This window comes from Felis catus, chromosome E1, assembly GCF_018350175.1.
Source record: "Felis catus isolate Fca126 chromosome E1, F.catus_Fca126_mat1.0, whole genome shotgun sequence".
NCBI classification, from domain to species: domain Eukaryota; kingdom Metazoa; phylum Chordata; class Mammalia; order Carnivora; family Felidae; genus Felis; species Felis catus.
The window spans coordinates 23,655,557-23,678,249 of record NC_058381.1 but is presented as its reverse complement, the minus strand read 5'-3'; the positions used below and the strand labels follow the sequence as shown (position 1 = coordinate 23,678,249).

Genomic DNA, 22,693 nt, shown 5'->3' with positions numbered 1-22,693 from the left:
TTTTTTTTTACTTTTTTTTTTTTTAATGTTTATTTATTTTTGAGACAGAGAGAGACAGAGCATGAACGGGGGAAGGTCAGAGAGAGAGAGGGAGACACATAATCTGAAGCAGGCTCCAGGGTCTGAGCTGTCAGCACAGAGCCCAACGCGGAGCTCGAACTCACGGACCGTGAGATCATGACCTGAGCCGAAGTCGGACGCTTAACCGATTGAGCCACCCAGGCGCCCCTCAAGGCTTTACTTTTAAATCTGGTTCCAGATGACTCTCCACAGCATACATCACACCTTCCTTCATACTTGAAGGGAAAAATCCTTATGAGTTCACCACATTTGGGTGTTAATTTTAGCATAAGCTTTTGTTCTTCTATAAGAAGTATCTCTCTGGATTCAAACCGCAGAAATGTCAATGAATGTTATTTCCATTGTGTAATCAGTTAAAAGTCACCTACAGATTGAAATTTGACATGATGCATTGATAGTTTAGGATCATTTTTCATCAGTCCCATGTTCTTGTAGTTGCTTTCAAATGTTACAGGTGATTACAGGATTTGAAGTATTCCATGAAAACAACATTCATGCTGGGATCATTAAACTCCATTTCTGATAAAGTCTTTTAGAAAGTTGGTTTTTAACTTTTGTCTTCAAGAGCTACTTTCTTCTTGCTGTTCTGACCAGTGACCTTTTTCCTGTGACAAGAAAATTAAAGAAAGTTGAATCTAACATTCTAGATATACGTACTGTCTAAAACTCTGCCAGTTTAATAAACGTTTCCTGAAGCCTACTGTATAATCAAGTACATGAGGCACTAGGAACACAAGGATGCATTAGATGTGGTTTTTGCCCTTTAGAAAACCACAACCCCCGGGGCGCCTGGGTGGCGCAGTCGGTTAAGCGTCCGACTTCAGCCAGGTCACGATCTCGCGGTCCGTGAGTTTGAGCCCCGCGTCGGGCTCTGGGCTGATGGCTCAGAGCCTGGAGCCTGTTTCCGACTCAGTGTCTCCCTCTCTCTCTGCCCCTCCCCCGTTCATGCTCTGTCTCTCTCTGTCCCAAAAATAAACGTTGAAAAAAAAAAATTTAAAAAAAATAAAAAAAAAAAAAAAGAAAACCACAACCCCCTAAGTAAGACAGAACATCACAGGAAACCACACTACAACATGGTATAAAAGACAGCCTGACTGTGGCCGAATAAGGGTTCACATTGATTAAGAGCTAGATACTGCTATAAGTGCTTCATATGTATCAACTCAGATAATCTCCCAAACTTATGAAAAAGATTCGATTATTACCCTTATTTTATGAGGCAAAGGGGTTAACTTGCTGATTATCACACACTGGTAATTAACGTTAAATATGAACCCTGACTGTCTGATTTTAGAGTTTGATGAAGCCCATCAATTAGGTATTTAACAAAGAAAAAGGAAAAAAGTTTTGAGAAGATAACCAATGTTTTCATACTATAGTTTAGTAATGCAAAGCTCCTGGATGCATACTAACTCATTTAATCCTCAACCAACCTTGAGTAGCAGAGTTGGCAATGATTTACATACTTATTTCCATCAGACATAGGGATAAGTGACTTGTCCAAAGTCACTAATACCCCAAGAACAGGTGGTATTAGAGACAGTTCTTCTGACTCCAAATCCAATTTTTCCCTCCACTATACCAGATTGAGTTTATAGGGACTAAAGTCAGGTCCACTAGGCAACAGGATTCAGGTTGATATGGAAAGCTGGGCCTGAAGATATGAACTTCAGAGTTATCAGCAAGGTGTGGGTAGGGTCATTAAAGGAACATCTAGTGTTGGGTCTAGGGTCATCTAGGGTCATTAAAGAAACACCAAAAAGGTGAGCAAGGGTCAGATCAGGTGTTGTTTACATGCTCTATGAAGGATGGCTTTTAAATGTAAGGACAATGGAGACAGCCATAGCATTGTACACGGGGGGCTGCAATGACGAGATTTATACCAAGTGTCCTCAAAGTCTCAAAGCACAGCTTGAAGCTTTAACACCTCAAGTGTAAATGCTACAAGCTTAAAAAATCAACAAAGTATAATTCTTTAAAATACTGAAGTTTCTTATTAACATTCAACATAGCCAGCATCTTATACTCCAGTTGATTTCTGACTTTTGTTAAAACTTTCATCAGCTGCTGCTCAGTGCCTGAAGAGATTACATTTCTAATTCTTGCTTTAAGATCACTCAAAGAATAAGGTTCTGATGCATACACAACAGTTATGATACAGCCCACCACAAGAAAACGTCTAACAAGACAGGTTAGGTGACCAAGGTGGCCAAGCAGGGTGACTGTTTCTACCAATCCACTGGTTTAAGTGTTACCCAGAACTGCTGTCACAAAAAAATTTAAAAACGTATAAGAATTAACAAAAGTAAGTACAAACAAAATGTTTTAAGTTTTCAAATGAGACTTTTGTAAGTTTGTAGCATTTATTTTTACCAAGTTATTAAAGCTTAAAACTTCACTAAAACTTTGGGACACTGTGTTCACTCTATATACTTGAACCAAACATCACTTTCTCATAGTCAATACAAAATGTCAAGTAAGACTTAGAAGGAAAGTGCAATGCCAGTTTTCATGCCTGTCTCTTTTATATGGCCTAAATGTTACCTGTCCTTAAAGACAGTTCTACCTCCTTGAAGCTTTTTGTAATGACAGCAATTCAAAATATTTCTCATCTCTAAACTTTTATTTAAAAAGTATTCTCTAGGGGCGCCTGGGTGGCTCGGTCGGTTAAGCGTCCGACTTTGGCTCAGGTCATGATCTCATGGTCCGTGGGTTCGAGCCCCGTGTTGGGCTCTGTGCCGACAGCTCAGAGCCTGGAGCCTGTTTCAGATTCTGTGTCTCCCTCTCTCTGTGACCCTCCCCCATTCATGCTCTGTCTCTCTCTGTCTCAAAAATAAATAAACGTTAAAAAAAATTTTTTTTTAAATTATTCTCTAATTTTTTTCATGTATACTAATCTCCTTTCCCTAACTCTAGGAAAGGAGCCTCATTTTATAATCATTCATTTACGCAAGCACCTGGCAGGAGAAAAGGTACTTGGTAAATGCCTACATTTTATATATATTATATATTAACTGGTACCAGTAGAATTTGAAGTGTCATTTTCCTTCAATAGTGTAAAGAGTAGCATTGTTTAGCATGGTTTTGACTACCCCTATCAAAAGGTAGTCTTGTGTGTGCCAAAAAAAAATCAATGCTTTAACATCCTCATAAAACTCAGCTAAACCACTACAAATTTACCCAAAGCATACTTTTTAGAGGTGTTACAGTGTGCTTCAGCGTAAGCCTAAGATCGTACTAATATCCTGCCTGAATAGGGAGCTTCAGGGACGACTCCATCAATGTGAGTCAATAGCCCTAACTGCCTCAGCAAAATGTCCTGGTGTAGGCTGTGTGGAGGTGGTGGGCAGTGCAATCCTAATTCAAAGTGAACTGAAATCATACTTTCTTTTTTTTTTTTTTTTTAATTTTTTTTTTCAACGTTTTTTATTTATTTTTGGGACAGAGAGAGACAGAGCATGAACGGGGGAGGGGCAGAGAGAGAGGGAGACACAGAATTGGAAACAGGCTCCAGGCTCTGAGCCATCAGCCCAGAGCCCGATGCGGGGCTCGAACCCACGGACCGCGAGATCGTGACCTGGCTGAAGTCGGACGCTTAACCGACTGCACCACCCAGGCGCCCTGAAATCATACTTTCAAAGATAGAAAAAACCTGATTATTAATATACAAATACAGAAAAATTCCAAGATTGAATCATCTAAGTTCCCAAATCACAGGCAACCTAAGATGTATTACTTTTATCACATTCTATATAACAGACTGAACCTATCAATTCTACCTCAAAAAATTTATCCTAAGGAAAAATAGCGCCTACTATATGACAGAGTCGAACAGCAACTTTTCTCATCATATACTTACTGTTTATTCTTAGCTTTTTCTAAGAAATATTTTGGAGTTGTACTAATGCTCTCCCTTTCCAATGGCTTCTTAATCATCTTTTTCTTTTGTTTGCTGAAAGTTACAAAGAGAGGAAAGAATTAAATTCAGTGGAACTTAATCAAAAATAGCTAAAGCTAAAACTGGTTTTGATTCTTGATCATAAAAATTCACTTTTTAATCTACTTACGGGTTTATGATGACACTGTATCCACTTTAAAATGCCAAATTACCTAATAGCATTTAGAGAGGTAACCCAAAGGGATGATAAATTCAATTTCTTAAAAAGCCACTGATTATGATTAAAATATGTCCTGTGTCACACTTATAGCCTGTGCCAACAAGCATTACAGTTTGATTTTGAGCAACTGTTTTCTATTAGTGCTATGAACTAAAATCAATTCTAAGCATATTTCGTCACTTACATTGAATAATTTTTTAAAAATCTGAATACTTAATATTTCAAGAATGAAAAAACTGACAAGGGAAGAAGATATAACATTCACAGATATTAAAAAGGAATTAACTTTTATTTTAAAATTTCTAAAAGTAGTAGTATTGCTAGAACTGTAATTGTAAGAGTGTGAAAGCAAGAATGCATACAGAGAGAGAGAAAGAGAGGGAGAAGATCTAGGTAAATTCAAGACTGTACCTTGGTAGTTTTTGGAAACCTTTTATGTATTCTGGTACAGGACATCCGGCCTGCTGTATAACATTGGCAACACTGAAAAAGGAACCCATAAGCATAAATCTGTATAAACCCATAAAGCATTAAAGTGATGTTTATGCATTAAACCCTCTGTGCAACTCAAGAGGAACTAAAACTACACAAAAAAAACTAATGTAGTATAGTGTTATGCTGTAAATTACCACCAGATGTAATCACACTGAATTAGAACTATCTGCTGGACTGAAATCCATGTGACGATGAGGAATTTTATCTAGCAGCTATTTCTCCTCAACATTTATCTAGCCCTAAAAAGCTACTAAACCCGATCCTGGATGAGGCACGAACTAAAGAAGGCACAAGCTTCAATTTATTAGATACTAGTGCTTACCTATGCACTTGGCATTATCTTAGGCTTTTCACGTATATAATAACTTATTCAACATACACAACAACCCTTTACTAATGAAATACTATCATTATCCCCATTTCCCAGATGGAAAACTGAGAGGCATAGTTATGTTGATATGGAGGTCATTATATTCACATGCTTGGAGTTACTGAGGAGACTGTAGATCAATCTAGGCTGTTGGAATATACTACTCTACACATGAACTTGTGAAAAGTCTGCTCAAAGTGAATCCAAGGCTGCCAGAGCCAAGGTTCAGAAGGCACAAATTGAACAGATCAAAGTACAAACTGCCTTTGGCCATAACTCATTTCTTAGAAATGTGAAGTGCTATCAATTATCGTGAGTCTAAATTCACTGTAGGCAGCTAAAATGTAGGCAACTCCGCTTTTATTTTAAAATCTATGATGATGGGCTAAATTAAGACCCAAGGTTCTAAAAGTATATCATATGTTACCCAGGCTTCAAGGGGCTGCAACTGAATAATATTGGAATATGTTACTAAAATAGTTTTTCCTAGGACTAAACATAAAATTCCATATGCCCCTAAGATTAAAGGGAAGGCTGCACCATGGTTAAGGGATAATTTTGACTGGGATGACAAGACTCAGGGGTTAACTTTATTCACTAAACCAAAAACCTCACTATTAAATTATAAGTAATATTAACCAATGGCTATTGGGAGAATCCTGAGTCTGAAATTTAACAACGAACATTCCATTATGAGTACTTCCAAAATCTAATAATGGATAGGCAAAATCAAGGCCCTTTGATCATTTTTCCCTTGGTCATGGCTAAAATCTGGTTGACTAACACCATAACAGAATTTGGGACCTGACCATCTTGTAATTATCTGTTAATTGTGTGTGCATATACTTACGAAGTGATCTTGCCATCTTAATACTAAGTTATTTTTCCTAATTTACCTTCTTAATAATGGCTTATCATCCTCAGTGAAAAATGTAACAGCTTTTCCTTTATGCCCTGCTCTTCCAGTTCGACCTAAGGAAAAAAAAAAATCAGACCATAAAAACACTTTTCTGGGGAAAGGGAACTTCAAGATTTACATATAAGGCCCTGGCTTTTCACTAAAATGAGCACTAAAAAAATAAGCACATTAGAAGAGAACAGGAGGCATTAAAATGAGTGGTGCCCAGCGGTGGTGGCAGGGGTGGGGACAGGAGACACAACTCACCGATCCTGTGGATATATTCCACTGAGCTGGTTGGAAAGTCATAGTTGATCACCAAGTTCACACCTTTAAAATCAATCCCTCTGGCTAGCAAGGCTGTACAAATAAGAACCCAGATTTTTCCAGCTCTGAAGCTGTGGACTGTGTTATCTCTCTGTTTAATAAAACATGTGTTATATGTTTTAGTACCACTCTGGGAACAGAAAACAAGTACTTCATAAATTTCATGCCAGTATTTTAAAATTTAGTCGTTCTTTATCATTTTCAAAGTACACATTTGGCTTTACCTGTTGCTGTGTTCTCTCAGCATGAATAACATCCACATTTATACCTTCATATATGAGCTCATGAAATAGTTCTTTAGCCCTTTCAATGGACTGAACAAAAACAAGAACGGGTGGGTTGAAACCCTAAAAGAAAGGCAAAAATCAGCACATATAACCCATAATCAAGAATAAAATCACAGTATTTCATATGATTTTAGTTCATAAAAGCACCAAATTCAATTTAATGCACTTTTTATTGCCAATTTCTCAGATCAGTGGTCTACACCTGCTTCCATCTTCTTCACCATCCATTCTCAGCTTGAACTCTTATTTCATCTTGCCAATTCCAATAATATCTAATTAATCCCCTTTACTCTTTTACAATGATAGATGCCCACTCCTTAAAACAATCATCTCTTGGCTTCTGTGCCTCAGAGATTTTTAAATTCTGCTAAAATGTATTAACTGTCTTTTTAATTCATTGTTTATCCTAATTGTGGGTATTCCTCCAAAGCTTAGTCTTTGGTTCTCCGGTCTCTCAATATAACCGCTATCTTATTATGTTAGACAGAATCTGTTATCAACTACCAGCTCTAACCAGATGTTTACATTTCTATCATCAAACCCCATGTCTCTTTCAAACCAGCTTTCTATATTTTCAACTGCTGTATTAGGGCTTAACCTTTTTTTTAAAATTTTTTTTAATTTTTTTAATTTTTTTTTTTTAACGTTTATTTATTTTTGAGACAGAGACAGAGCATGAACAGGGGAGGGGCAGAGAGAGAGGGAGACACAGAATCTGAAACAGGCTCCAGGCTCTGAGCTGTCAGCACAGAGCCTGATGCGGGGTTCGAACTCACGGACCCTGAGATCATGACCTGAGCCGAAGTCGGATGCTTAACCTACCAAGCCACCCAGGCACCCCAGGGCTTAACCTTTTTACTTTGGTTCGCAAACTCCCCTTTTGGAATCTACCGAGGCTATGAAGCTTTCTAATAGGCAACCATGCATTCACACAAAATCTGACATATCATCAGAGGGTTTACAGACTTCCTAAGGACCAGACATGGCTAGAGATCCCTGATGTATAATCTCTAGGTTGAGTATCCATGTGGAAAACCTTAAATTTCCTAGAGCCAAATGATATCTTTAAGAATATTGATGAAACTGGGGCGCCTGGGTGGCGCAGTCGGTTAAGCGTCCGACTTCAGCCAGGTCACGATCTTGCGGTCCGTGAGTTCGAGCCCCACATCAGGCTCTGGGCTCATGGCTCAGAGCCTGGAGCCTGTTTCTGATTCTGTGTCTCCCTCTCTCTCTGCCCCACCCCCGTTCATGCTCTGTCTCTCTCTGTCCCAAAAATAAACGTTGAAAAAAACAAACAAAAAAAAACAATTTAAGAATATTGATGAAACTAATGCACAAGCATCATGTGCCAAGCACTATTGTAAGCGCTATATTTATATTAACTCATTAATACTAAAACTATTCCCTGAGGGAAATATTATTATTTCCATTTTATACATGACAAAGGCATGAGGCTAATTTGCCTAAAGCGAGAATTCCAGTCCAGGTAGTCTGGCTCCAAAGTTGAAGCTCTTCACCCCTTCTATAGTCACTAGGTACTTGCAAACACCTTTCCCTTTCATCCTCCAACTACTCTTAATTTTCCACCACTGAGGCTGTCACCCTCATTTCCCTCATTTATTTCCTCCTCATCTCTAAGCAGCCTAATTTAACAATGTACTAATTGGTTTCCTTACTTTTAGTCACTGTTTAAGTAATTTTCCTTAAAATTCATTTCCTTAAAATGTCTGGTGGTTTCTCTTAAGGTGACCCCTACTTTCCTGTCCAACTTGATCTTTAATTTTCACCTTAAACTCTTTGCCTTAGACAGGTGACCTCTTCATGAGTCTCCCAAAACCACTGTGTTCACGTGCACTGCTTAGACTTTGCTCTAGCTACTCCTCCAACCACTAACTTCCCCCACCCTTTTATCTCACAGATCCTTCAAGGCCCACAGTAGTAGCATTTCCTCCATAAGGCTATCCCCAACCAATTCAACTCTCCCTCTTGGCCCAGGAAGACTACAGGGATGCTTAAGAAAAATGCTTTTATGGGGCGCCTGGGTGGCTCAGTCGGTTGAGCATCCGACTTTGGCTCAAGTCAGGATCTCGCAGTTTGTGAGTTTAAGCCCCACATCGGGCTCTGTGGTGACGGCTCAGAGCCTGAAGCCTGTTTCAGATTCTGTGTCTCCTCCTCTCTCTGCGCCCCCATGCTCATGCTCTGTCTCTCTCTGCCTCTCAATAATAAATAAACGTTAGGAAAAAAAAATTTTTTAAGAAAAACCCTTTTATGACACTTTATTGCAAACTATCTTACACAAGTATATTTCTATTATCCCCTAAAAAAGAACAAATTCTAAGGGCAGGGCTTAGGATTTCTATTTGTTTTATTATTCCCTGCCCTGACCCCTCATAGTTAACTTTTTAACTATGGCTTCTACTCAATACTTACTGAAGGGATAAAAACAGAAAACTGTACTCAGTGTCCTACTCGTTCTACAGTGCTCCAGTTCTATGAGAAACCAGCATAAGGATGGCGGGAGATGAAGGGAGCCAATACAGATGTGGAAGATGTGGAAAAAAGAGGCTTTCAGGGCAGGAGGTAGGTCTTTTCCTAGCCCACCCTGACCTGGAACAGAAAACTTAGCATATTCTAAGTGGTGAGCCTCCCAGCCTTGGGACAACAGTTGACCTAATGTGCTTACAAATTTACCACTGGATTAGTAATATGATATAGGAATAGTGCTCAGCCTCCCACCAGTCATCTAAGACTTGATGAGTTTCATCCAAATTCAAGAAGATAATCCAAATATACCTTTTTAACAAGTTCTCTCATGGCCAGAAGCTTCCCAGTCTCAGACCCAACAAAGAGAAGCTCTTGTTCTACAGTCTCTACTGCAGAATTCCTGAAAGGAAAACATACCTTGAAGATTGCAAGAACCAATTTTTGTTTCCCCACAGACTGAATTCTAAATAAATGAAAAAACTTACATATAACCCCGAAAGAATCAACCTTTCCATTGTCAGTATAAGCATTTAATTATTTATACCTTAATCTGAAGACAAAATAAACCCTATACCCAAGGGGGGACTTGAACTCACAACCCCGAGATCAAGAGTCGCACAATCTTCCAACTGAGCCATCCAGGTGCCCCAAAGTTATTTTTAAATGTTTTATTCTAACTATAAATGTTATCTAAAGAAAATTTGGGGCACCTGAGTGGCTCAGTCAGTTAAGCGTCCAACTTTGGCTCAGGTCATGATATCATGATTCGTGAGTTTGAGCCCCGCGTTGGGCTCTGTGCTGACAGCTCAGAGCCTGGAACCTGCTTCAGATTCTGTGTCTCCCTCTCTCTCTCTGCCCCTCCCCTGCTTGCACTCTGTCTCTCTCTCTCACTCAAAAATAAACAACCAATTGTCCATAATTCTACCATTTTAGAATACATTTTGACATTTTTTTTGTAGTTTGGTCATAAATTTTCATGTGTTTAATTACAAAAAAATTCTAAAAATAAAATTACTGCATCAAATAATTAGAACAATTTTAAGGTCATTATGACTTGTCTGAGCTTTTTTTCTTAATGATTAGCAAGAGTTTTTTTAGTAGACAGTTGGGGGTAGGTATCTTAAGGCTTTATAAACATTGTAGGATGCTGTAGTACATTACACTATGTCATAAATATTTTTTCCCTTCTGTTGTCTGCCTTTATATTTATGGTGAATTTGTTCTTTCTTTTTTTTTCCTCAAGTTTACTTATTTTGAGAGAGAAAGAGTTATTTTGTGCAAGAGTGGGGGAGGGGCAAAGAGAGAGGGAGACCAAGAATCCCAAGCAGGCTCTGGGCAGTCACTGCACAGCCCAATGCCGGGCTTGAACTACAAACTGCGAGATCATGACCTGAGCTGAAACCAAGAGCCGGATGTTCAACTGACAGAGCCACCCAGGTGCCCCTACTTTCTTTCTTTTTTTTTTTTTTTCTCCTACTTTCTTTTTATATAACAGAAGTTTTAAGTTTAAAGTAGGCAGGGTATTTTTTATTGTCCCATTTGGCTTTTTTTTTTTTTTTTCTACTAGTGCACATTCACTTAGCATAAAATGCTCCCCCAAGTATTTTTTTAAAGGAATTATAAATCAAGGGGCTTGGTAATATCAGCTTTCTCCTCTGTCGTCCTACTTAATTAAGCCATCCAAGAAACTAAATCCCCTGGGTGGCTACAGAACTCAGGTCATGCTTTGTGGATGGGAAAAATCAACTGAATGACAGAAATACTAACATGACAACTTGAGAATCTCCCCTTGGATTATTCTAAAATAGAAAATGCTTAATCAATCTTGACTTTAAAGAATTCAGTAAAACTTTCCCTGTTATTAATCTAAGGCCAAACAACCTATCTCCTTGAATCTAAAAAAGAAAGGACTTGTATTAAAAAAACAAAAATCAGTGGATAACACAGAAGAACAATTACCTTGCTCCAATGGATACAGTGATGACATTGTCCAGGTTGAGTTTGCACCACTGCTCCACATCATATGCAAAAGTCGCACTGAACATAGCTCTTCTGACCTTATGGGATGTGCAGGCCAGGAAAATGGAAGCCAGCTGGTCTCTGAACCCAGTTTTGCCATCTTCAAACAGTTTGTCTGATTCATCTACCACCAGCCACTCAACACTAAGAAATAACAACACAATTTGTGGATATTGAACTGGAAGATCTAAGACGCTTCACTAAATTGTGGGGACACAAGAAGTCAAACCATTATGCTCCTTCTCAGATCCACACATCATACCAGAAAAAGGTAAAAACAAGATAAACATAAAGTAGTGTTCTATTCTGTTAGCCTCAAAGAAAGGAGGTCCCAATAGCAACAACAGAGCTTCACATAGACCTTATAAACTCCATCACCACTGCTGAAAGCTATGAAAACATCTAAGGGAATTCTGTACTAACTGCTTATCAGAATCTGTAACTTTCTTCTAGACCAGACAGTTATTTTCCTGTGTTTAATAAAAACCATTGTTCTCAGCACAAACACTGACTAGAAGTTGGTAGATTGCAAGCTCCAAAAGGCAGTAATACAAGCAATCAAGGACAAAATATAATCAACCAAGTGAAAATACACATAAGAGAGATTAAAATGTTATCTGTACCTTGTTAAATCTATTCCTGGAGGATCCTGCTTTAATAAGTAGATTAGTCGATTTGGAGTAGTCACAAGAATATCTATAGGAGAAACAAATAGTACAGATTGTAAAAGCAAGATTCATTTCCCTCAAACTAGGGAATTAAGTCTCCTGAATTTCAGTGAATAACCTGAAGAGGGGAGAGGAGGGGGAGGTTATACTCGCTATCTTACTACACCAACACAAGTTCTTTCTTATTTGTAAACTAACATATATATTTTTTTAATCCATGATAGCACAAATTATGCTTACTCTCCTTTTATATTTGATCTGCCTACTCAACTTCTAAGAAGCAAGAACACTATAATCCAACAGTGTTATTTTCAAATACTTCATTTTGTTTTTCAGAAAAATCCTTTCTTTAAATGAAATTTTACTTAGAAGCTCAAGATGAGAGACAGGTAAAAGCTGGTTTTCTGACTGATACAAGGGTAGGGATGTGAGCCATTCTTACCTGCAGAGTATTTCCATGGCAGATTAAAAATCAATAGTATAAGGCAGGGTTTCTCAGCCTTAGCACTACTGACATTATGGTCCAGATAATGTTTTGTTGTAGGGGACAGTCTTGTGCATTGCAAGATGTTTAACAGCATCCCTGGCCTCTACCTACCACAGGTTAGTAGCACCCCAGTTCTGACAACTTAAAGTGTCTCCAGATATTGCCAAATGTCCCTGGGGTGGAAGGTGGGTGGGGGTAAAATTGCCTCTGGTTGAGAATCACTGGTATATATTTATGTAACTACTGAGTGGGAATGGGGAGATCTCTTTTAGCTTCTCTAAAAACCAAACTGATTGTGTGCATGCCTACATTTTTAAGAACTCTTAGGTGACAGAATATCTGTAATTTGCAAGTCCCTTGCATGCTCTACAGCTCAAACACGAATCCCTTACCAAACTTCTTAGATGATTTAGGTCCAAATTTCTTGGCTGCCACTGCTGCTTTGTGTATCATGTGTATCCTGAATCCTGTTCCCTCAGAGATTTTTACTAACTCTCGGTGAATCTAAAATGGAAAATGATAAAAACATTAGCTGCTAAGATACTTAAATGAGATGTATTGTCTTGTTTACATTATTAAAATAAATCTATTACCAACCCATGAATAAGTTATTTATTTATCTTAAAGTTTTATTTATTTAAGTAAACCCTATACTCAATGTGGGAAATTAAACCTATAATAACATGTACATTAACCTGGAATCTCGGCATTTTCTAATCTGCTATGTACTGTTTTTAGAATATAGTGCTATTATAAAACTATTTCATGCTTGGCATGTATTTTCTATTAAGCACATTGGAAGGGTAGAACAGGTCACTGTATGTTTTTTTTTTTTCCTCTCAAAACCTGAGATGAGGTTTCATTCATCTAGGTGAGAAAAATACGTTTTAGAGAGGAACTATATATTACCGTAGCCTAAGCTTAAAAGGTCTTAGAGCATTTACCAAAGAATCATTAATGTTAAAATCGTTGTTTTAGAACATCATAAAAAGACAAAAAACTTGCCCATGAACAGTAAGATACAGAATAGAGTGCCTGTACAGAATACTTGCCCATGCCAAAAAACAAGGACCTTACTCTTTTTGAGATCTTTTTATTACCCTCATAAAAGAAATGACTGAAGCAAACACCAAACCCATCCTCTTTCAAAGCTACAAGTCATACCTGGTTGGCAAGTTCTCGTGTTGGTGATATAATCAGGGCTCTGAAGCCTTTATTTGTGGGTTGTTTTAGTTGCATCAGAATGGGAATGCTAAAAGCCAAAGTCTTTCCAGATCCAGTAGGAGCAGAAGCCAGAAGTTCTCGACCCTAAAAACAAGGCATATTACATATAAGTACATAAACTTTTCAGAGCATGGTTAAGTAATGCAACCAGCCACAGAAATAATAAAATAATCATAATGAATGCAGTCATTCATATTCCCACTGCTAATCTAACTTTTCCCACATTTGCTTTTCTAACATCATCCACCAGTGCCCCAGTGGAGTTTCTGAGCATTGCCACCAAATTCCATTTGAACTGGGTAAAGAATATGGATAACTAAAATCCAAAGATAATTCAAAACCTCAAGTATTTCCATTACTTCAATTTTTCTTTTGCACTAAACTCTTATCAAAGCAAAATTCTAAAAACCAACTTTCCCCCCCAATATCAGTATTGCTCAATCCCTAGGGAAGACTTTTTTTTTTTTTTTAAGTTTATCTATTTATTTTAAGAGAGAGCAAGTTAGCGAGTGAGTGTGGGGGGAGAGGCAGAGAGAGAATCCTAAGCAGGCTCCATGCCATCAGCACAGAGCTCAACTCGTGGCTTGATCTCATGAACCATGAAATCATGACCTGACCTGAAAATTAAGAGCCGGACACTTAACCAGCTGAGCCACCCAGACGCCCCTCCATAGCGAAGGTTTTAATAAATAACAGAATGGCTGAAGGTAATAAATAAAAACTGGCAATATCCTGAGTGACAGTAATTTATGTGACAGTCTTCAAAAAGTCACTATGATTTTAAAGCTTTAAGTTGCAACAGAAATAATCTTAAATGAAAATTAGAAGCAAATTTACTATAATGTGAGTCAACATCATTCAAAAGTACTCTCACTTCAGTTCCCAAAGAAAACAGAAAGGACAAGTATGGATGAAAAGGTAACACATATCTTTTGGCTACCAGAACCAAAGGCCATCTTGGCTACATGCAGGGGGAAAAGTCAGCTCTCGTTAGTACAAAAAGAAACCTCAGAAAAATTTCATTTCCAAAACTCTTAAATTAATTCATACCTCTATCAACCAGTAGATAAACAAATTGTGGTATTTTCAAACAACAGAATTCTACTCACAAATTACTGATCAATGCAACATGGATAAATCTCAAAAACAATCTATGCAGAGTGAAAGAAACCAGAGATAAAAAAATAAAAATAAATAATGGACGATACCACTTATATGACATTCTAGAAGAGGCAAAACTAATATACATGCAATAGAAACTAGAACAGTGGTTACCTCTGGGCAGGAGTGAGGACTGAATGGAAAGGGCACAGAATTTTCTGGAGCAACAGAAATGTTACACATCCCCACTGGGGTGACAGTTACATAGGGTATGCCTTGTTGGAATTCACTGAACTGTGAACTTACAATGTATGCATTTTAATATATAAAGTATACTTCAATAGCAAAAAGTATTGGGGAAAAAAAAGTCAGGCTGTACAAGAATTCTGTATTTCAGAAATAGTTCCTGGGAATTATAAATTAATCAGGGATGAATAAACAAAACAGTCCTTATCCTCAGAGGGTTTACACTCTAGAAAAATGCAAAAGGTAAACATAATTAGTATAAACATAAAGTGTAAGATAAATGTGGTAAGAAAAAGAACACACTGAATACCTTGGAGAACTGGTGGTAGAGGAAACAGGGTTGGTAAAAGAAAAAGATCACATCGAATTATAGTGATATGGTGGCACAGACATTTGAGATGGACCTTAAAAGTAAAGGGAGGATTTCAACAGGGGGAGATAAGGTAGAAAGGAAAACTTCAAATATGGAAGAGAATGAGCTAATACACAGAGGAAGGAATGTTAGAGGCATCATAGACCTTCATACTCACATGCAGCATAACTGGAATGGCTTGCATTTGGATTGGTGTAGGCATCTGGAAGCCTGCATCTAGAATGTTCTGAAGTAGTCGAGAATTGATTTTATATTCCTGGTCAAGTTGCTGAAATGTAGCAATTGGGTCAGGAAGATCAGTTCCTTGAACATGAATTTTGTGTTTATTCCGGAAGAAGTTTATCTGAAAAGTGAAAGAAAGGGGTCACCATAACTATGGTCATATACTTTATAAGATGTTATAAAGCAACAGTAACAGTTTCCAGGATAAGCTTTAGTAGCATGAAACTTTTTGGTGAAATTCCAAGCACTAAAACATACAGATACTAGATATATTTCATGCTCTTTCATAGACAGAAGACCTTCATAACAATAAAACCCATCCATCCACTTTCTTCATATAAATGTGTCAATACCATGAGTAATGTGTTATTCATATTAATATGCTACCATGATAATTATTAACTTGTAATTTTATATAAGCTTCTAGAAGGCAGAAATTGAATCCATCTAGTATTTTTCTTTATATGCCACTTAACCACACAAGTGCCAATGCTTTTTGATGATCTACTCTAAACTCTACTTATTAAAACTGAGGACCAAAAACAGAGTCTAGAGTGTTGATTTGGTTTATTTTCCATTCTCTGATAGAGAGCCAAATTCTGGATTCTGGGTTCCTGAAGTGAGCTGAACAGTATTCTCCATCTGTAACATGGCAGGCGTGCAACAGACATGACAATGATATATTTGTTGTTTTTTCTGTATTCTACTCCCTAGTCCCAAGGTATAAAATAGGTTTCTTAAGATTTCTAACTCTCAAACCCCTGTCAGAGGAAATCTTTCTAAACCAGCTTAACAAAGATTAGAAAGGGGGAAATTTTTGTTTATCAAAGGGGATATGAAATTTAAAAAGATTCATTCCAAATACATTATCAATCTTGAAATTTGAACAGGTCAAGAAATTACATAGTATGTAGTATATAAATATAGTATACTATATAAGAATAGTGTGTATGTGTGTATACACACATACTGTATTCACTTTTACCAACAGAACACTCCAAGGACAAGGGAAAATTCACTAGGTCAGAAAATCAACTGGGGCTAAGACATTTTTCTAACCTTTTCTTTTCTGAGATTCTCCAACTTCCCTGAAGTTAGTTTATTTTCTCTTTTAATTTTTTTATCTTCAATTTTTGCTTCCACAGATGATATCCACTGTATAGAACCTTCTTCTTGAGAAGTAATTTCTAAAATATATATCAAAAAATTAAAAGATTTTAATTAAATGCAACATCCTTTTTTTCTTAATGTTTATTTATTTTTGAGAGAGAGAGAGAGAGTGAACATAAGCAGGGAAGGGCAGAGAGAGAGAGGGAGACAGAGGATCCAAAGCAGGCTCCAGGCTCTGAGCTGTCAGCACAGAGACCAATGTGAGGCTAGAACCCATGAACTGTGATATCATGACCTGAGTCCAAGTCAGATGCTTAACCAACTGAGCCACCTAGGCGCCCCTTAAGTGCAACATTCTTGAGTGTAGCAAACAGGCCATAGCTTCACACTAAACAAAAGTAAAGCACTAGCTAATACAACTAGAGAAAAGAAAGTAATAAGAGGTATAAAAATTGGAAACGGAGAGGCAAGTTCTCTGTTGGTAAAATCAGAGCTCTGAAGTTATTTCAGCTGTGTAATATGTAGATGACTGTATACTTGAAAACAAGAGATCAAATTGAAAATACTTAAATAACAGATTCCAGGGGCGCCTCTGTGGCTCAGTCAGTTAAGTGTCTGACTTTTGATATCAGCCCAAGTCATGATCTCATGGTCCCTGAGATTGAGCCCCACATGGGGCTCTGCATTGACAACTTGGAGCCTGCTTGGGATTCTCTCCCCGCCCCCCTCTCTGACCCTCCCCCTCTTGCTCTGTCTCCAAATAAATAAAAACATTTAAAAAAATTTAAGAGAGATTTCAATGAGACAACCAGTTTTTCTGTATGTAACCAGTTAGAAAATAAATACTATGAAAGAAAATATTTCATATGAAAATATGAAAGAAAATATAATAGCAATGAACACAGCATAGTAAGGACTACTGTAATATAAAGATAGCAATTCTCACTATAACTAAAATTAGTTTAACAAAAAGTCATGACAGGATTGTTTTGGAAACCAGACTAGCTGACTTTAAAATTCATGTGGCAGACACCTGGGTGGCTCAGTCAGTTGAGTGTCTGACTTCTGCTCAGGTCATGATCTCATGATTCATGAGTTCGAGCCCTGTGTCGGGCTCTGTGCTGACAGCTCAGAGCCTGGAGTCTGCTTCGGATTCTGTGTCTCCCTCGCTCTCTCTGCCCCTCCCCAGCTTGAGCTCTCTCTGCCTCTCAAAAATAAACGTAAAAAAAAATAAAGTTCACATGGCAAAATAAATATGTAAGAATAACCTTAAAAATTCTAAGAACAACAACAAGCAGACCACTTCTGATATTTCTTTTAAAATTTTTTCACTTCACTGAGGCACAATGGACATACAATAAATTGCATTTATTTGAAGTATAAATTTGAGAGGCGCCTGGGTAGCTTAGTCAGTTGAATGTCCGACTCATGATTTCTGCTCAGATCATGATCTCATGGTTCATGGGTTTGAGCCCCGTGTTGGGCTCTGTGCTGACAGTGCAGAGCCTGCTTGGGATTTTCTCTCCCTCTCTCACTGCCCCTAGCCCTCTTGCACTCTCATTCTCTCTCTCAAAAATAGATAAATTACATTAAAAAAAGAGTATAAATTTGAGGAATTTTAACATATGTATACACCTGTTAAATCATCACCCCATTCAAGCTATACCCATCACCACCCCAAATTTCCTTGTGGCCCCTTTTAATGCACTGCTCTATCCCTAAGCAACCACATATCTGCTTTCTCACTAGAGATAATTTGCTTTTTCTGGAATTTTATATAAATGGAATCATGTAGTATATGCTCAATTTAGTCTGGCTTCTTTCACTCAGAATAGTTATTTTGAGATTCATCCATGTTGAGCATGTATCAATAGTTAACTTTTTTACTTATACGTAGCATTCCATTGTATGGATATACAAATTGTTTATCCTTCACCTATTGAAGGACATTTGGGTCATTTCCAGTTTTTAGCTACTGAAAATAAAGCTGCTATGAACATGTGTGTACAAGTCTTCGTGAGGACATAGGCTTTCCTTTCTCTTAGGTAAATTCTTGGAGTGAAATACGTGCATCATATGGTAGGTGTATGTCTAACTTTTTTTTTTTTTTAATTCCTTTGTCAATTTCTACCCAAAAAGCCTACTGGAATTTTAACTGAGTTTGTTTTACATTGATTCTACATTATCATTTTAGGGAGAAAATATTTAGTTGAACAATCAAAGCATGATATGCCATGGGGCACCCAGGTGCCTCAGTCAGTTGAGCGTCTGACTCTTGATTTTGGCTCAGGTCATAATCTTAAGGTAGTAGGATTGAGACTCTCTACCTCTGTCCGTCTTCCACACATGTGTGCATGTGCTTTCTCTCTTTCTCAAACAAAAACAAAAACAAAAACATGGTGTGCCACACCACTCTGTACTATGCCACATATGTGCTAAGTTATATTTCTGGTTGCTTAACATTTGAATCCTTTTCCCAAATTTGTGGCTGGTCATTTTTTCTTTTTTCTTTTAACTAATGTTGGTGGAAGGCTTTGCAGCCAGGGAAGTAAAATGACTTTTATTGTAACACTGTAACAGCAAAACTGTGGAAACAAAGTAAATGTCCTTATACAAGGACTTGTCAAGTCAATTATGTAATAACATCCCTACAATGTGTAATGGCATACCCTATACTATGATTCAATGAACACAGCAGTGGACTTCCTGTTGATACAATGTTTCTGGTGGACAATTCCAAAATACCTAAATTTAAATCTATTTGTTAATCTATTTGAAATTAACAATAGATTAACAAATTTGTTAATCTATTTGAAATTCCGTTTCTTTTTCTTTTAATGTTTATTTATTTTGAGTTTGAGAGAGAGAGACAGAGACAGAGAGAAAGAGAAAGAGATCGCCAGTGCATACAAGCAGGGGAGGGGTTGGGGGAGAGAATTCCAAGCAGGCTCTACACTCAGCACAGAGCCCAACAGCCCAACGTGGGGCTCCATCTCAGGAACATGAGATCATGACCTGAGTCGAAATCAAGAGTCAAACGCTTAACCAACTGAGCCACCCAGGTGCCCCTGAAATTTCTTTTCTAAGAATTTATCAGATATAACCCCCACATACACACAAAGATAAGTGGAATGGCATTTATTGCCGACATGATAATAGCAAAAGTGAGGAAACAAACTAAATGTCCATCACAAAGGAATTTGTTAAATTGATTATGGAACGTACAATGGGATACTATTTTGTTAAAATGAGAAAGGCAGTGCAATTCCTACTGGTTGCAAACAATCTCCAAAATATGTTGTTGTTGTTTTAACAAAGTGTAGGAGGAGGAAGGGTTCAGAATAGAATAACATATACAGTATGCTATTATTCAGGTAATAAAAGGAAGTATAATTATAATGAATATATATCTTTACAAAAATACATAAGAAAATGATTAATAGTGGTTGCCTCTGGAGAAATAGGGGACTAAAAATAGTGAGAAGAATGAGAAGATTTACTTCTAACCACTGTATAACTTTTAAAAACCATGTATAAGGATTTTACTGAAAAAGGTAAATAGCTAGGAAACTTAACAGCTATAACGAAGAACATACAGTACAGAAAAAAAAAAAAAAAAACCAAACCTATGAAAAATAGGCAAAGAGTAAGAACAGATGGTTCACAAATGTTGAAATGTAAATATCCACTAAAGCATAAAAAAATGCTCAACCTCACCAGTTATCAAGAAAATATAAACAAAAAAAGTTTCATTCATTAGATTGGCAAAGAATTTAAGACCAGTAGTATCCAGCATTGACAAGGGTGTGGGAAGTCATTTTTCAGTATATGTTTAGAGAAAGAAGTGAGCATACTCTTTCAGCCAGTGATTCTACTTTTGGGATGCTAATTACAGAAATAACAGGACCTATGGAGCACCTGGGTAGCTCAGTCCTTTGAGGACTCTTGATTTTGGCTCAGGTCATGATCTCTAGGTTCGTTAATTCAAGCCCCAAGTCAGGCTCTGCACTGACAGCTGACAGTGTGGAGCCTGCTTGGGATTCTCTCTCCCTCTCTCTCTGCCCCTCCCCACCCTCAAAAATAAGTAAATAAACATTTATTTAAATTTTTACTTTAAAAAAAAAGAAGTAACAGGACAAAAGGATATATGTACAAGTATTTTTTTTTTTTTTTTTTTTTTTTGGAGAGAGAAAGAGAGTGTGAGTGAGCAGGGGGAAAGGGGCAGAGAGAGAAAGAATCTTAAGCAGGCTCCACACTCAGTGCGGAGTCCAACTTGGAGCTCAATCCCACAACCCTGGGATTATAATCTCAGCCCGAAATCAAGAGTCGGAGGCTCAACCAATGAACCACAAATATCTAAGGCCCCCCACAAATATCTTTATTGTAACAATATCTGTAATGGGAAATACCTGGAAACAACCTGAATGCCATTAACTAATGGAATGACAGTATATTATCTGACCTTAAGCCTGTATTAATATTTTTGTAACTGAAAAAAAATAATAAAGAAGGAAAAAAAGAAACCAAGAACTAACCTGAAGTCATCATCTTCCTCTTTTTTTTGTTCTGCTCCCTCTTCCTTTCAGTTAGGCTTTCTTTTTTCTCTTCATCTTGAAGCTCCTGATGAGTTCTTGATGCTCCAAACTCACCTGGGACAGACTTCTTGTTTCCAAAGAAGTCCAGTCCCTGCAGCACCTCTGAAGAATCAAAGTCATATTTCCTTTTTCCTACCTAAAACCCAAAAAATTTAAAAAGCAATCTACCGACTGACATTGCTTTCACCCAAGCAGTACTGGCAAGTAAGGATGTGGGTATAATAACTCACCATCTTTTTTTACCCTTTCACCAAGGGTGAAAGGTGTTTGTTGAACTGACAAGTGTGTTTTGGGCAAATAGAACACCAGATGACAACTTTCCTGACCTTTTAACAGTAATAACAATCATAATAGCAGTTAACACATATATGCTTATCAGCATAACATCTATATGCTGTCAGGCAGATTTCTAAGCATGTTTGTATACATTAAATTACCTCAGCCTTCAACAACGGTAAGAGGTAAACAGCGATATTACCAATGAAAAAATTCTCGGCATTTGGAGGTCAAACAACTTGACCAAGGTCTCAAAAGTATTTGGACCCCAAAAATCTGTCTCGAGTTCAGACTCTTAACTAACATCATACTGCCAGAGAAAGGTGAAACACACGTGTCGCCCAATGACAAGGTTGATACTTAAGATTTTCCATAATCGGGCCCCAACTAACTTCTCCTGGCTTATCCTTCACCCGCCACTTCCCTATGTAAGATTCCCCATTTCTTTTTTTTTTTTTTTAATTTTTTTCCAACGTTTTTTATTTATTTTTGGGACAGAGAGAGACAGAGCATGAACGGGGGAGGGGCAGAGACAGAGGCAGACACAGAATCGGAAACAGGCTCCAGGCTCTGAGCCATCAGCCCAGAGCCTGACGCGGGGCTCGAACTCACACACCGCGAGATCGTGACCCGGGCTGAAGTCGGACGCTTAACCGACTGCGCCACCCAGGCGCCCCAGATTCCCCATTTCTAAATCACTCTTCTCATAGGCAACTTTACACGCCATGAGGGTGTGGGAATAAAAAGACCCGTGCCCACTAAAGCTATACGCACGGCAAGCCAACCTGGGTAGACTACAGTGAAAGAAACTGTTCTCTTCATTTTGGGTTAATTCTGTTTTTGAAATCCCTTTCCACCAGTTTTGGAGAAATAGCTACTTTTGAAAGGATTCTAATTGTGCTTTGAATAAACTAGAAACCGGCGAGGGGGCAAGGGTTTCCGTGCCAGGCCCACCTAAGACTATAAAAGAGGAGTAAGAGTTCACTCGGAAGGCAGGACTTGACCGCATAGGTCTGCGCTCGAACCCAACGCAAAAAGAAGGGAAATGCCTCACGACCAGGCCACGGCCTCCGCGTGCCGGCTCTACCAGTAGCCAGATCATTTTCGGGCTCCTGCGCCTTCTCTGTTACTTAGACTTGTTGCTCTGCGCACAGTACCTGGAATCGCGCCGCGTCCGCCGAGAAACGTCTCACGTCGAATTTGGCCCCCACGCCAAGCCGGCGAAAGAGATCGTGAGCATCCATTTTTACCCAGACAGCTCCGCGAGCGCAGGGCGCCTGCGCAGAGAACTGCTTCTCCTAGAAAGTCTGGG

The 22,693-nt window shown here is 38.1% G+C and overlaps 1 protein-coding gene across 2 annotated transcripts; it reads right to left on the bottom strand.

Annotated features, from left to right (window-relative positions):
* Nucleotides 1-476: 476 nt before the first annotated feature.
* On the bottom strand, nt 477-22,693 carry DDX52 (DExD-box helicase 52). Of its 2 annotated transcripts, none has more exons than XM_003996582.5 (15): nt 22,539-22,693; nt 21,046-21,241; nt 16,460-16,587; nt 15,336-15,521; nt 13,399-13,542; nt 12,627-12,738; nt 11,703-11,775; nt 11,020-11,223; nt 9,370-9,460; nt 6,514-6,636; nt 6,230-6,380; nt 5,961-6,036; nt 4,611-4,682; nt 3,941-4,033; nt 477-686 (listed from the first exon to the last, which is right to left on the bottom strand). In XM_003996582.5, the coding sequence occupies exons 1-15, from the start codon at nt 22,623-22,625 to the stop codon at nt 629-631; spliced, it is 1,794 nt and encodes a 597-aa protein (XP_003996631.1). In that variant the 5' UTR covers nt 22,626-22,693; the 3' UTR covers nt 477-628. The 2 variants fall into 2 exon arrangements, with proteins under 2 accessions (XP_003996631.1, XP_011287263.1); XM_011288961.3 differs by having other exon boundaries at nt 21,046-21,207; nt 22,539-22,665.

Excerpts from the sequence above, each read along its gene's own strand:
- DDX52 (XM_003996582.5), bottom strand. The coding sequence starts at position 22,625 with ATGGATGCTCACGATCTCTTTCGCCGGCTTGGCGTGGGGGCCAAATTC. Across the intron at positions 21,242-22,538 it reads CGGACGCGGCGCGATTCCAG|GTAGGAAAAAGGAAATATGA; the intron begins GTACTGTGCGCA and ends TTTGGGTTTTAG. Across the intron at positions 6,037-6,229 it reads GGAATATATCCACAGGATCG|GTCGAACTGGAAGAGCAGGG; the intron begins GTGAGTTGTGTC and ends TTTTTTCCTTAG.